We start from the raw sequence: 15,642 nt of genomic DNA on the forward strand, positions 1-15,642 counted from the left end.
CCCCAGAAAGTAGAAGGAATTGTGCTTCATTGCATCGTTTTATGAGCTAAAAGATGGGCTGACTTTAACATGGCAGCTGTTCTCTCTCACGCACACCAGTCCCTCAGAAACTGGCCAATCTTCAAATCCCTGTGACTCCAAGAAGTTTGGCATCACCCCAAGCCCCAACTCTCCAGCCAGTCCGTTCCAGACAAGCTTTCCAAAAATCTCGGCCTCCCCGATCTTCATTCATTCATTCATTCATTCAATCGTATTTATAGAGCCCTTATTGCGCGTAGAGCACTGTATTAAGCACAGCGTAACAATGAACAGACACGTTCCCTGCCCACGACGAGCTTACAGTTTAGGGAGGGAGACAGACCTAGAATAAATAAATGACAGATATGGACGTAAATGCTGTGAGACTGGGGGTGGGGGGGATGAATAAAGGGAGAAAGGCAGTATGACGCAGAAGGGAGTGGGAGAAGAGGAAAGCAGGGTTTACTCAGGGAAGGCCTGTTGGAGGAGATGGACCTTCAATTCGGCTTTGAAGTGGGAGAGGGTAATTGTCACATATGAGAAGGGTGAGCGTTCCAGGCCAGAGGCAGGACGTGGACAAGAGGTCGGCAGCAAGATAAACTAGATGGAGGTGCAGTGAGAAGATCAGCATTAGAGGAGCGAAGTGTGCGGGCTGGGTTGTAGTAGGAGTGTAGTGAGATGAAGTAGGAGGGGCCAAGGTGATAAAGTGCTTTAAAATGATCTCCCTTCAATCCGACTGATTCAGTAAATTCTCAGTTTCCTCTCTCCCTTTCCAGTATCCCTTCCTCTCCCTGCTTGTCTCCTGGTGCTTTCCCTCTGGCCCCTGTCCTTGTCCAGAGCATTTCTGATGAAGAACATTTCACCCATTGGCCATTCCCAGCACTTAGTTTCAGCCTATCGGTGTGACTGAGGACAGTCAGGGCAGGTTTTTGTTTTTTTTTTTTTTGCTTATTTTTAATACGCTGTTTGTTAAGCGCCACTATGTGCCAAGCACTTTACTAAGCATCTGGGTAGAGAGAAGGTAATCAGGTTGGACGTAGTCGCTGTCCCACCTGGGGCTCACAGTTTTAATCTCCATTTTACAGATAATAATAACAATAATAATAATGTTGGTATTTGTTAAGCGCTTACTATGTGCCAAGCACTGTTCTAAGCGCTGGGGTAGACACAGGGGAATCAGGTTGTCCCACGTGGGGCTCACAGTCTTCATCCCCATTTTACAGATGAGGTAACGGAGGCCCAGAGAAGTTAAGTGACTTGCCCAAAGTCACACAGCTGACAAGTGGCCGAGCCGGGATTCAAACCCATGAACTCTGACTCTGAAGCCCAGGCTCTTTCCACTGAGCCACCCTGCTTCTCTAATAGCAGTTATGGTATTTGTTAAGTGTCACTTCTCTGTAAAATGGGGATGAAGACTGTGAGCCTCACGTGGGACAACCTCATTCACCTGTCTCTACCCCAGCGCTTAGAACAGTGCTCTGCACGTAGTAAGCGCTTAACAAATACCAACATTATTATTAGCAATGCGCCAGATACTGCACTAAGCACTGGATGAGAGAACTGAGGTCCAGAGGAGTAAAGTGACTTGCCCAAGGTGACCCAGGAGAAAAATAGCAGAGCCAGAACCTTTTGATACTACGAGCTCACAGTCTACAGTCGACAAGAGGAACAGACACCCCGGGGAACCATCAGGGGAGGGAAGAAGGTTGTAAAAGAATTGTACCTGGCCCAGCGCTTGGCACATAGTTTAAGCCGATGAGACGGGGCCGAATCCAACCTCCTGACCGCAGAAGCTGCTCTCAAACCCCCTCGGTCCACTGGAAAATTAGTCAGCGGGAAAAGCTGGAAGATATAAAAGTGAGCTCGTCGTGGGCAGCGAATGTGTCTGTTTATCGTTGTGTTATATTCATTCATTCCATTGTATTTATTTTGTACTCAAATACGATGAATGAATGAATGAACACTTACTGTGTGCAGAGCACAGTACTAAGCGCTTAGGGGAGTTCAATACAGCAATAAACAGTGACATTCCCTGCCCATATTCTCCCAAGCGCTTAGTACAGTGCCCTCCACATATTGAGCACTCAATAAATACGATGGAATGACTAAAAGAGCAGTAAAGTGCTGATTTTTCTCCCTCCCGGTCCTCTTCGGTGGTGAAAATGGAGCCCATAAAAGCAGTCACTCCGAGGACTGCAAACAGAGGGTCTGGATTACGGCAGGGCTCGATGGAGCGTGTGTCGAATCCCCGCTCCAAGTTCTCCCGGCAAAGCCAGCTCAGCCACATGGCAACGACGCTCTCCGGGAAGTCGAGAGACGCAGAAATCCACTCTCGCCAGGGCGGAGAGCGTCGGAGCTCAGTGCCCATTTGAAAGCCGATCCTTTTTTCATATTTGTCGAGATGGTCTGCTCCGGAGCTCGTGGAACAGTGCGAGTCGGAATGACGCACACACAAACACACACATACACGCCCTAGAGATTTTTTTTCCCCCCATAGGAATACTTGGGAACAGCTTGGCCCTCTATTAATTGGAGAGGTGAAAAGCAACCGTTGCCTGCGCAGTTAGTGATCACCGTAAGTCAGTCAGTCAGTCAATGAGTCAGTGCATTTACTTAACGGGTGCCGAGCACCGTACTGAGCACTTGGAAGAGTACAGTATAGCAATGTTGATGGTTCTTTCAGTCGTATTTTTTGAGCGCTTACTCTCTGCAAAGCACTAGTCTAAGCACTTGGGAGAGTACAGTCCAAGCTCGTTTTGGGCAGGCATGTTGTTATATTGTACTCTCCCAAGTGCTCAGTACAGTCCTCTGCACACAGTAAGCGCCCAGTATCCCAGCTCTGCCACTTGTCAGCTGTGTGACTGTGGGCAAGTCACTTCACTCCTCTGTGCCTCAGTTACCTCATCTCTAAAATGGGAATTAACCGTGAGCCTCAAGTGGGACAACCTGATGACCCTGTATCTACCCCAGTGCTTAGAACGGTGCTCTGCACATAGTAAGTGGTTAACAAATAGCAACCTTATATTATTAGTAGTATTAAATATGATGGAATACAGCAGACACAGCGTGACTCAGTGGAAAGAGCCCGGGCTTGGGAGTCAGAGGTCATGAGTTCGAATCCTGGCTCTGCCACTTGTCAACTGTGTGACTGTGGGCAAGTCACTTAACTTCTCTGTGCCTCAGTTCCCTCATCTGTAAAAGAGGGATTAAGACTGTGAGCCTCATGTGGGACAACCTGATTCCCCTGTGTCTACCCCAGCGCTTAGAAGAGTGCTCTGCACATAGTAAGCGCTTAACAAATACCAACAGTATTATTATTATTATTCCCTGTCCACAAAGAGCTGACAGTCTAGAGGGGGAGACAGACATTAATATGAATAGATAAATTACAGATACATACATATGTGCTGTGGAGCTGGGAGCAAGTTAGGGTGAGGCAGAAGGGAGAAAGAGAAGAGGAGGCTTTAATCAAGGAGGGCTTCTTGAAGAAGCCATGTTCTCTGCCCACAACGAGCTCACAGTCCTCCAGCGAGGTAACCTTTGGGAAACATAAGCGGAGAGAGAAAGGTTATGAAAGAATTATTCTGGAGAGATCCAGGTGGATGGACCCCCCTCTGAAGGGAAATGGGGAGCTGCAGGGGATCTTTTTTGCGGGCGTTGGGCTTGCACTGTGATGTCAGGGAACAGCAAGGCTGGTGTCCGGGGCATTTAGCGCAGATGACTGGGGAGGGCTAAGCTCAGTATCGTTGAGCAAGTCATTGAAGGTGTTCCTTCCCTCCACTCCTCGCCCCAGTCCCAATAATCGTCATCATCCTCCTCATCATTTTTATGGCACCTGTTAAGTGCTTACTATGTGCCAGGCACTGTTCTAAGCACTGGCGTGAACACAAGCTGATCAGGTCAGACACAATCCCTAACCCAAGTGGGGTTCACAGTCTAAGTAGGAGGGAGAGCGGGTATTGTATCGGCATTTAACAGGTGAGGCAACTGAGGCACGGAGAAGTTCAATTCAGTCATATTTATTGAGCATTTACTGCGTGCAGAGCGCTGCACTAAGGGCTGGGGAGAGTACAATACGACAGTAAACGGACACATTCCCTGCCCACAGCGAGCTTACAAGCAATTTGCCCAAGGTCACCCAGCAGATGTGGCAGAGTCGGGATTAGAACCCAGGTCCTCTAACTTCTAGGCCCCGGGCTCTATCCACTAGGCCTGCCGCTTCTCTTTTCTGCTAGACCGGATTTCCCACGGATTTCCCTGCCTGCTTCTCGATGAATCCTGTTCTGCACCCTGGGGCCGAAGATGGCCGGGGGTGCGGCACTGAGGGAAGAGGGTTTTCCCTCTCCTCCAGAAGCCCACACCCATCCTGGGGGTCTCTGCCCCTCGGTGGCCCACGGCTTCTGAGGTTGGCGAGGGAAGAGGCTGTCCAACTTCTGCCTAAAGAGGCTACTTTGGTCCAGCGACCTCATCTCCCCAGGGGATCAACCCTGGATACAAACTGGCTTAGTGGATGGAGTACAGGCCTGGCAGTCAGAAGGTCACAAATCCTCATCCCCGCTCCTCCACATGTCTGCTGAGTGACCTTGGGTGAGTCACTTCACTTCTCTGGGCCTCGATGACCTCATCTGTAAAATAATTATTGAGACCGTGAGCCCCAGATGGGACAGGGACTGCGTTTGCTTATATCCACTCCAGTGCTTAGTACAGTGCCCGGCACACAGTAAGCGCCTAACAGATATCATCATCATCATTATTATTCTCCGTGCCTCGGTTCCCTCGACTGTAAAATGGGGATTAAGACCGTGAGCCCCATGCGGGACAGGGACTGAGTCCAACCTCATTACTTTGTATCCACCCCAGCGCCTAGAAAGGTGCTTGGCAAATATCATCATCATTGATTTTATTATCGTTATTTGGGATTTTTCCCAGGAAATGGGATGGGCGCCATCTGAGCCCTCCATCCCGGATCTCACCCAAGCTGTTGGTGGGGAGGAAAGATGGGGGTCACCCCAACGCCCTCGAGAAGGGGGTCTTTAGCCATCCACCCTGCCGGATTGTCCTCCCGGAGAGCGTTGCTTCTCCACAGGGCACTTCCCTCTTCCTCCCTTCCCTCTCCCTCCCTCCCGCTCCTTCTGTCTCGTTAAACGGTAATCCGAGCATTTCCCTCCTAGAACCCCGAGTGGGCATGGATGCTGGCACGAGAAGGAGATTTGGGCTCCTGCGTCACACCAGCTGTTCACGGGGAAGCAGGGCAGGGAGGGGAAGGAAGCCTAGCGGCTTCCAAGGGCTTAGGCAAGAGGCACGTTTTACTTCAGGGGCAGGCCGCCTTTTTCCTTCACACCAGGCCTCCGGGTTTAAGAGTCCGCCTGGGCTACAGAAGCGGGGGAGCTCCCATTTTCATGCCATCACCTGGCTGAAGCCTGGGCAATCCGTGGAGATTTAACTCTAAGCTTGTCGCGGGCAACAACTTTGTTGTTTTTATACTCTCCCGAGGGTTTAGCGCAGTGCTCTGCGCACAATAAGAGCACAATAAACACCATAGATTGATAATAATTGTAGTATTTAGGGTCGACTATATGCCAAACACTGTGCAAAGTGGAGTAGGTGCAATATAATCCCTTCAAATGCAGTCCAAGGGAGAGGAAGAAGCAGCGTGGGCTAGTGGGTAGAGCACGGGCCTCGGAGTCAAAAGGACCTGGTCTCTAATCCCACCCCTGCCATGCGTCTGCTGTGAGGCCTTGGCCAAGTCACTTCACTGCTCTGTGCCTCAGTTACCTCATCTGTAAAATGGGGATTAAGACTGTGAGCCGGATGTGGGACAATTTGTTTGTACCCATCCCAGTGCTTAGAACAGTTCCTAGCAAGTACCATTGTTATTATCATGATTATTATCATCATTATTATTAATGGGTATTTCAATCCTCCTTCTTCACTTTCTCCCCCCCATCACACTTCTTTCTTCCTTCTCGTCCTCTGATTCCTTCTTCTTTGCCTCAACCGCATCTTCCTCTTCCTCCTCACCATCCCTCAACCAGGCAGTCAGTTGTAGCAGAGAAGCAGTGTGGCCTAGTGGAAAGAGCACGGGCCTTGGAGTCTAAAGATCTGGGTTCTGATCCCAGCTCTGCCACTTACCTGCTCTGTGATCTTGGTCATCTCACTTCCCTGGGCCTCAGTTCCCTCAACTGCAAAATGGGGATTCAATCCTGTTTTCTCTCTCCTACTTTCACTGTGAACCCCATGTGAGACCTGATTACCTTGAATCTACCCCATCGCTTGGTACAGTGCTCGGTACATAGTAAGCTCTTAACAAAACCCTCCCTTTGCTCTACCGTACTCCCCGTCCCACAGCACTTGTGTACATATCTATAATTCTATTTATTTATATTAATGCCTGTTTGGTTTGACATGCATATATCTACAATTCTATTCTTTTATATTGATGCCTGTTTACTTGTTTTAATTTCTGTCTTCCCCCCTTCTAGACTGTAAGCCCAAGTGTGGGCAGGGACTGTCCCTCTTTATTGCTGAATTGTACTTTCCAAGCGCTTAGTACAGTGCTCTGCACACAGTAAATGCTCCATAAGTATGATTGAATGAATGAAAAAGCAACGTGGCTTAGTGGATAGAGCACGGATCAGGGAGCCAGAAGGACCTGGCTTCTAATCCCGGCTCCGCCACACGTTTGCTGGGTGACTTTGGCCAAGTCACTTTTCTTCGCTGGGCTTCAGTTACCTCATCTGTAAAATGGGGATTAAGACTGTGAGCCCCATGTAGGACAGGGACTGTATCCAAACCGATTGACTTGTATCTACCCCTGCGCTTAGAACACTGCTTGGCTTGAGAAGCAGCGTGGCTCAGTGGAAAGAGCACGGGCTTTGGAGTCAGAGGTCATGGGTTCGAATCCCGGCTCGGCCACTTGTCAGCTGTGTGACTTTGGGCAAGTCACTAAACTTCTCGGTGCTTCAGTTCCCTCATCTGTAAAATGGGGATGAAGACTGTGAGCCCCACGTGGGACAACCTGATTCCCCTGTGTCTACCCCAGCGCTTAGAACAGGGCTCGGCATATAGTAAGCACTTAACAAATACCAACATTATAATTACTATAGAAAGAGCTTAACAAGTCCTAACAAAGTATTAATCTTTATCCTTGCCCTGCACAGCTACTGAGGTGCTCTAATTAGAAGAGAGCATTAGGCAGAGAGTACTCTAAACTCATCCAAGTTCCCAAAACAAAGACCCCTAACATTACAAATGTATCTTAAACCAGGGACTAAAACCCACAATTTTTAGAATCGTACGGTCAAACGGCAAGATCAGTGTCCCAAGAATAAAAGGTGATAAATTCATTTTTTAGTGTACGTAGGTGGATATTTAATTTTCCAGGGGTTTTGGTGGCCTACTCATCAAAAAGACACCTCCTACTAACAAACTAGAGAGCTATCATTATTTAATGCCAAAGGGATTTTTATCTCTCTAATCAAGCCAGTCAGAATATTTTAAAAATGGAGAAAGAGGGGAAGAGGTAGAAAGAGAGGCGTTTGATCCAAGGAACTTAGCATCCTTTTGAAGTCAGTCAGTCAGTCGTATTTCTGGAGTGCTTACTGTGGGCACAGCACTGTACTAAGCACTTGGGAGAGTACAATATAACAATAAACAGACACATTCCCTGCCTACAACAAGCTTACAGTCTAGAGGAGGCAATGTCAGATGTTAAAATTCAATAAGTTCTAGGATGAAAAAGGGCTAAAGGAATCAAGAGCTTGGGAGAGGACAATGCATTGCCCATAAAGGAATAACATTATAACAGGGGATTCCTGTACTCTCCCAGGTGCTCAGTACAGTCTTCTGCACCCAGACAGCGCTCAATAAATGCCACTGATTGATTGATTGATACGTTTCTCTGTCCAACGCTGCCATGTTTCCTGTGTTGGGATCCCCCAAAAATGATTTTGTGAGGACTGAGGAGTGGCATAATGGATAGAGCAAGGGCCTGGGAGTCAGCAGGTCATGGGTTCTAATCCCCGCTCCACCACTTGTCTGCCAGGTGACCTTGGGCAAGCCACTTCACTTATCTGTGCCTCAGTGACCTCATCTGTAAAATAGGGATTGAGACTGTGAGCCCCACGTGGGACGGGGACAGGGTACAACCCGATTTGCTCGTATCGACCCCAGCGCTTAGTATAGCACCTGACATATAGTAAGTGCTTAAGAAATATCATAATTATTATTATTATTCCTCCATACGGTCAACTCCTGGGAACGCCTCCTTGGGGAACACAGAAGCAGAGAGGGACCTTGATAAATCTTTAAAGCACTCAGTCACCTTGCCTCCTCCTACCTCACCTCACTGATCTCCTACCACAACCCAGCCCGCACACTTCGCTCCTCTAATGTCAACCTACTCACTGTACCTCGCTCTCTTCTATTTCATTGCCGACCTCTCGCCCACGTCCTACCTCTGGCCCAGAGCATCATCCCTCCTTATATCTGACAGATGGTCACTTTTCTCACCTTAAAGGTGCCATTAAAGGCCCATCTCCTCCAAGAGGCCTTCCCTGACTAAGCCGTCCTTTCCGCTTCTCCCACTCCCTTCTGCGACACCCTGACTTGCTCCCTTTTTTCACCCTTCCTTCAGCCCCACAGCACTACGGATCTACAGATCCCTAATTTATTTCAATCAATGTCTGTCTCCCCCTCTAGACTGTAAGCTTATCGTGATCAGGGACTGTTACAGTGTTATGTAGTACTCTCCTTAGTGCCTAGTACAGTGCTCTAGACTGTGAGCCCATTGTGAGCAGGGATTGTCTCTCTTTATTGCTCTATTGTACTTTCCAAGTGCTCACTGCACACAGTAAACACTCAATAAATACGATTGAATGAATGAATGAACGCTCTCACAGTAAGCCCTCAGTACATGCGATTGATTTAAATCTTCAGCAGGGTTCTTTGGAAACAATCAATCAATGGCCTATATTGAGCACTTACTACGTGCAGAACATTGTACTAAGTACTTGCGAGAGTGCAGTGCTGTAGAGTTGTATGGAGGGGAAGGGGAAAGAGCAGGGGGATGCAACAAGTGTATCTATTTGGAGAAATGTACCTTGAACGACATTCCGATCTGTCCACACTATTAAAAAAAACATTTTCACACCAAACCAGGAAGACCAAAGCTTACGCTAGCCATTTCTAGCTCTAGCCTCCTCTCCTGCCTGACTTTCGAATAAGCAAACACCATCCCCCAAGTTCCTACGGTGGACCTGCTCACTTGAACTGACTCTCTACATTTCTTTTCCTTGCAGGAGAAAATACAAGAAGACATCTCAGAGGTAAGATCGACCTCCGGATGAATCCGGGCGCTTTTCCTCCTTGTCCCGATGGCTGGGATTCGCGATGCCGCAATCCTAATAAACTATCTCCCATTTCCTACCCAGCGAGAGTCCGCTTGGTCTTTTACCGTTCCGTACCGTGATTAAAAATCGATTTCGGGCATTTTGCCCATCTGAGAAAGGTAGATTTCTCAGCGAGATTTCTCTGAGTGACATTGACGGGGATATTAGGGCCCTGTGGATTGAGAGGTCAAAGGCTTGTGATTGGGGAAAAGTCTGGTTCTCTTAATGCTGTTCTTGCCAAGAGGACATTTGGCCGGGGAGTGATGAGCAGCGTAGAGAGCTTCTTCACCAGTTCATTGCGTGGTTATCGATGCTCCTGAGGACACGGAATTCTTTGAGCATCCTTGAAGAGCCCCAGCCTCCCCTGGAGAAGTAAAGGGAAAAGCTCATTTGTTCACCTACCTATCTGCGTACGTGGGTGTCGAAACTTTAATGTAGGAGGGAGCCTCATTTGGACTCCGGTCTATATTTCATCGCCCCGCTCTTTCGGGAAGCGGAAACGTGATGGATGAGGAGGGGCGATCGGAAGACTTCCTGTGTTTAGAAGCAGGTACTGAGTGCCGACAAAGTGTCTTCTGATTCAGGTGGCTCTTGGTGATGGCTGGCAGACTTCTGTGCCTGTGAACGGTCTCCCGGTGTTACGGGTGTCCATCTTACCGAACTGGGAGGGTGATTCTCTTCGCTCTTTAAAGTGTCTTTTGGCTGAGAACTTTGAGCGGTTAAGTGACTATCTAAGATGATCCCTCTGCCATCCATTGTAAAATCGCAGGCTGATCAAATCCAGTTTGAAAAGGAGGTTGAATGTTTCAACTTATGATCGATCCATCGGTGGTATTCATTGAGCGCTTACTGTACGCTGAGCACTGAACTAAGTACTTGGGAGAGTACAATGTTACGTCATCATCAGCGGTATTTATTGAGCGCTTACTGTTTGCACAGCATAGTGGCTTAGTGGATAGAGCATGGGCCTGGGTGGAATACACCAGAATTGGTAGATGCATTTCCTCCCCACAAGGAACTTACAGTGTAGAGATAATAATGGTGTTTGTTAAGCACTTACTTTGTGCTGAGCACTGTGCTAAGCACTCAGGTAGATATAAGATAATCAGATCAGATAAAATGCCTGTCCCTTGCGAGGCTCACAGTCTAAGCAGAAGGGAGAACGGATATTTAGTCCTCCTTTTACAGTTGAGGAAACTGAGGCACAGAGGAGCGTAGTGACCGGCCCAAGGTCACCCAGCAGACAAGTGGCAGAGCTTGGATTAGAACCCAGGTCCTCTGACTCCCAGGCCTGTGCTCTAGCCACTAGACCATGCAGTTTCTGGTTCCACTGTTGGTTTCATACGCATTTACAGTCTAGACCGGCAGAATTTGGAACATTGCAGTTCTTCCTGTGACCTCATAAGGGTGCCTGTCAGAACATCCTGACACCAGGCTCCAGGAGCTTAGCGAGATTTAGGTGATTGAACAAAAGCCCAGGGGTTCTCTTCTTCCCCGCCCAACACGCACTTCTACATTTTGTGGATTTGAGGAATAAGTTAAGTGACTTCTCCTTCGGTTGACCTAAAATCAGATCAAATTCTGGAACTTCCAAGTTTGATTTAGTCAATTGTCCGATATCCCACAGAATAGGTGCTTAGAACAGTGCTCTGTATACGGTAGGCCCCCCAGGACAGTGCTAAGTATAGTAAGTGCTCACGACGGTACTCGACACAGAAGGCACCTAGTACAGTGTCCTGCTGTGTGACCTTCGGCAAATCACTTCTCTGGGTCTCAGTTCCCTCACCTGGAAAATGGGGATTAAGACTGGGAGCCCCATGTGGGACGGGGGCCGTGTCCAACCTGATAAGCTTGTATCTACCCCAATGCTTAGAACAGTGCCGGAAGAGAGTAAGCGCTTAATAAATACCATTTAAAAATACCGTGCAAGTTGATGATGCTGATTTTCAGGAGGCACTTAGAATATGCCACCTTCAGATTTTCCTATACGGACAGTTTGTCTGGGACTCTTTAGTTCGGAAAGATTTGAAAAGCACCTGAGGAGATAATGAGAAATTTGGCCTTGACTCTGCTGGTTTCACGCCCCTCATCCATTAGACCAGAGTCTGTATTTCCTTTGGCTGTATTTTTGTGTCATGAGTTGAATTCCCTTACTTGCGGATCAAAAATATCACTAATACAATTGAAATTAACTAATGGGTTTATGTGGCAATATTTTCAGATCATGCACGACCATTGTAATCTTATCTTCTCTAAACTGACATCATCTCATCCTCTGCATCATATTGCTTTCAATCGAAGCAGACAGTCCCAAGGGGAAGCAACATGGTGTAGTGGATAGAGCGTGGGCCCGGGAGTCAGAAGGTCATGGGTTCTAATCCTGCCTCCTCCACTTCTCTGCCAAGTGACCTTGGGCAACTCACTTCATTTCTCTGTGCCTCAGTTACCTCATCTGTAAAATGAGGATTAAGACCGTGACCTCTATCTGGGACAGGGACCGCGTCCAATACAGTTTACTTGTATCCACCCCGGCGCTTAGTACAATGCCTGGCACATAGAAAATACCAGGATTATAATTATGATTATTAAAGAGCCCGGGCCTGGGAGTCAGAGAACCTGGGTTCTAATCCCGCCTTTGCCACTTGTCTGCAATGTGACCTTGGACAAGTCACTTGACTTCTCTGTGCCTCAGTTTCCTCATTTGCAAAATGGGGATTCAATACCTGTGCTCCCTCCTACTTAGAATGTGAGCCCCGGGTGGACTGAGAGTTTGTGCTCCCTGTGACCACTAGAGAAAGTCACCTTGCTTGAACCCTCCTCTGCCTCCCAGTCAAACAATCTGTCATATTAATTGAGCATTTACTGTGTGCACAGCACTGTGCTAAGCACTTGGGAGAAGACAATACAACTAAGCAACAGTTAACAATAAAAGTGGTATTTGTTAAGCTCTTACTATGGGCCTAGCACTGTTCTAAACATTAGGGAAGATACAAGGTAATCAGGTTAGACACATTTCTTGTCCCACTTGGGGCTCACGGTCTTAATCCCCATTTTACAAATGAGGTAACTGAGGTACAGTGAAGTGACTTACCCAAGGTCACACAGCAGACAGGTGGTCGACAGACAGGTGGTCGAGTTGGGATTAGAACCCACATCCTCTGACTTCCAGGCCCATGCTCTTTCCACTAGGCCATGGTAATAATGTTGGTATTTGTTAAGCGCTTACTATGTGCAGAGCACTGTTCTAAGTGCTGGAGTGGATACAGGGTAATCAGGTTGTCCCCCGTGGGGCTCACAGTTAATTCCCATTTTACAGATGAGGTAACTGAGGCACAGAGAAGTTAAGTGACTCGCCCACAGTCACACAGCTGAGAAGTGGCCTAGCCGGGATTCGAACCCATGACCTCTGACTCCCAAGCCCGGGCTCTTTCCACTGAGCCACGCTGCATGGCAGACATATCCCTGCCCACAGCGAACTCAAATCTAGAGGGTTTTTCTTAGGAATTTGGATTTTTTTTTTGTTTATTTGATTTGTTTTGATTTTAATGGTATTTGTTAAGTGCTTACTTTGGCCAAACACCATACTAAACACTGGAGTAGATACAAGGTAATCAGGAGGTTGGACATAATCCACATTTTAATAATATTAACAATAATAGGTGCTTACTATTTGCCAAGCACTGTTCTAAGTGTTGATAATAATGGCATTCATTAAGTGCTTACTATGTGCCAAGTTCTGAGGTAGATACAGAGTAATCAGGTTGTCCCACATGAGGCTCACAGTTTTAATCCCCACTTTACAGATGAGGTCACTGTAGCACTGTAGCACCGTTGCCCAAGTTCACACAGCTGACAAGTGGTGGAGCCGGGATTAGAAGCCACGTCCTTTGACTCCCAAGTCTGGGCTCTTTCCATGAAGCCACACTGCCTCGCTACAGATGAGATAACTGAGGCCCAGAGAAGCCAAGTGACTTGCCCAAGGTCACACAACAGACAAGTCAGTCACATTTATTGAGCACTGACTGCATGCAGAGCACTGTAGTAAGCTTGGGAGAATACAATAGAACAATGAAGACACACGTTCCCTGCCCGCAACGAGCTTCCGGTTTAGAGGGGGGGAGACAGACATTAATATAAATAAATGAATTACAGATACAGGTATAAGTGCTGAGGGAACAAGTGGTGGAGTCATTTGAAATTTGTGGTGGCAAATCCAAGCTTCCATCGCTCCTGGTTTCAGGATTCCAGAGGGAATAGACTGACCCTAAAGCCAGCAAGCGACCTTGAAGAATGAATTTAGTAGGTGTTTAAGAGGCAGGTGCAGGCTTCTCTGGGGAGGAGCCAATACGTTCGCTCTTTCCTTCTTCTCCTCTCCTTCCTTCTCCATCTCGTCGTCCTCTTCCTTCTCCTCCTCTTCTTTCTTCTCTTCCTCCTCTTCCTTCTTTTCCTCCCCCTTCTCCTCTTCCTTCTCCTCTTCCTTCTTCTCTTCCTCCTCTTCCTTCTTCTCTTCCTCCTCTTCCTTCCCCTTCTTCTCCTCTTCCCTCTTCTCCTCCTCCTCTCCTTTTTTTCCTCCTCCCCCTCTTCCGTTTTCTCCTCCTCTTCCATTTTCTCTTCCTCCTCCTCCTCCTCTTCCTTTTCTTCCTCTTCCTCCTCTTCCATCTTCTCCTCCTCGTCTTCCTTCTCCTCCTCCTCCTCCTTCTCCTTTTCTTCCTCCTCCTCCTCTTTCTCTTCCTCCTTCTCCTCCTACTTTTCCTTCTTCTACTCTTCCTCCTCCTCCTTTCCCCCTCCCTCCTTCATCATTATTTAATATTATAAATGCCTGGTCCCTTGTTTGGCCTTAATAACCCTCTGGATTACTTTAGGTCTGATAATTTTGAGACACCTAGTGAATAGGGCATGGGCCTGGGAGTAAGAGGACCTGTTTGTTTGTTTTTAATGGTATCTAAGTGCTTACTATGAGTCAGGCAGTTTTCTAAGCTAGAATCCAGGTCCTTCTGACTCCCAGACCTGTGCTCTATCCACAAGGCCACGCTGCTTCTAGTCCCAGCTCCACCACTTGCCTGCTGTATGACCTTGGGAAAGTCATTTCACTTCTCTGGGCCTCAGTTCCCTCATCTGTAAAATGAGGATTAAGACTTGGAGCCTCATGTGGGAGAGGGACTGTGTCCAACCTGATCATCTCATATCTACCCCAGTGCTTAGAACACTGCTTGGCACATAGTAAGTGCTTAACAATTACCATTATAAATTACCATGTGAGCCTCCCTCACCCTTTGAAAGCACACTGCTCAGCTAAAGTGCCAGACTCAAGACGATAAACTCTTGTTAAATGACAAATTCGTTTTTTCAACTCACATCTCTCCTTTCACTCGCAAGTTCAGTCTCTAAATCTTGTCGATTTTCTCTCGCTCCTTCACCTCCATCCAAACCAAACTAACTGAAGCACTTGTCATGTCCTGTCCCAGCCTCCTTACTGACCTCCCTGCCTCCAGCATCTCCTCTCTATCAACCTATACTTCTCTGCTGCCCAGATCATTTTTATAAAAAAAAAAAGTTCAGTCCACACCTCCCCACTCGCTAAGTAATTGAGAGAGGACTAGAGACTACCAACTCTGGCAGCAGAAGCATCGTGACCTAATGGATGGAGCACTGGGCTTAGAGTCGGCGGATCTGAGTTCTAATTCTCCTTCTGCCGCTTGCTTGCTGGGGGACCTTGGGGAAGTCACTTAACTTCTCTGTGCACACTTTCCTTATCTGTAAAAAGAGGATTCAGTACTTGTTCTCCTTCCTACTTAGGCTGGGAGCCCTAGGTGAGGCAGGGACTTTTTTGACTGTGGCTGTCTCCCACAGGGCCTCCAGAGTGCTTTTTAAGAGTTTAAAAGATCACACAGTGATAATGATGGTGTAGTGGATAGAGCACAGGCCGGGAAGTCAGAGGTTCATGGGTTCTAATCCTGGCTCTGCCACCTCTCTGCTGTGTGAGCTTGGGCAAGTCACTTCACTTCTCTGTGTCTCAGTTCCCTCATCTGTAAGATGAGGATTGAGACTGTGAGCCCCACGTGGGACAGGGACTGTGGCCAACCTGATTTGCTTGTAGCCACCCCTGCAGTTAGTACAGTGACTGGCACATAGTAAGCACTTAACAAATGTCACAATTATTATTATTGCATAAGGTTCTAGTTTACCTGTGGGATTGGAAGTCAGGACCGGGTTTCAGAGGAGACTCGGCTTCAGA

General features: G+C 47.7%; 1 protein-coding gene across 7 annotated transcripts in view; it reads left to right on the forward strand.

Annotated features, from left to right (window-relative positions):
- Positions 1-15,642, forward strand: part of PDE1C (phosphodiesterase 1C) — a 329,099-nt gene that overhangs the window by 123,686 nt on the left and 189,771 nt on the right. For 6 of the 7 annotated variants that reach the window (XR_003754187.2, XM_029048966.2, XM_029048968.2 and 3 more), the window contains one exon: positions 9,318-9,344. The exons of the other annotated variant lie outside the window; for it this stretch is intronic. Coding sequence is in view for 4 of the 6 variants with exons in the window: in XM_029048966.2 (XP_028904799.1) it covers positions 9,318-9,344 (27 nt within the window). In the remaining 2 variants the exon portion in view is untranslated. The remainder of the gene's footprint in view (positions 1-9,317; positions 9,345-15,642) is intronic. 7 annotated transcript variants of the gene reach the window in all.

This window comes from Ornithorhynchus anatinus, chromosome 21 (genome assembly GCF_004115215.2).
Source record: "Ornithorhynchus anatinus isolate Pmale09 chromosome 21, mOrnAna1.pri.v4, whole genome shotgun sequence".
Classification (NCBI taxonomy): domain Eukaryota; kingdom Metazoa; phylum Chordata; class Mammalia; order Monotremata; family Ornithorhynchidae; genus Ornithorhynchus; species Ornithorhynchus anatinus.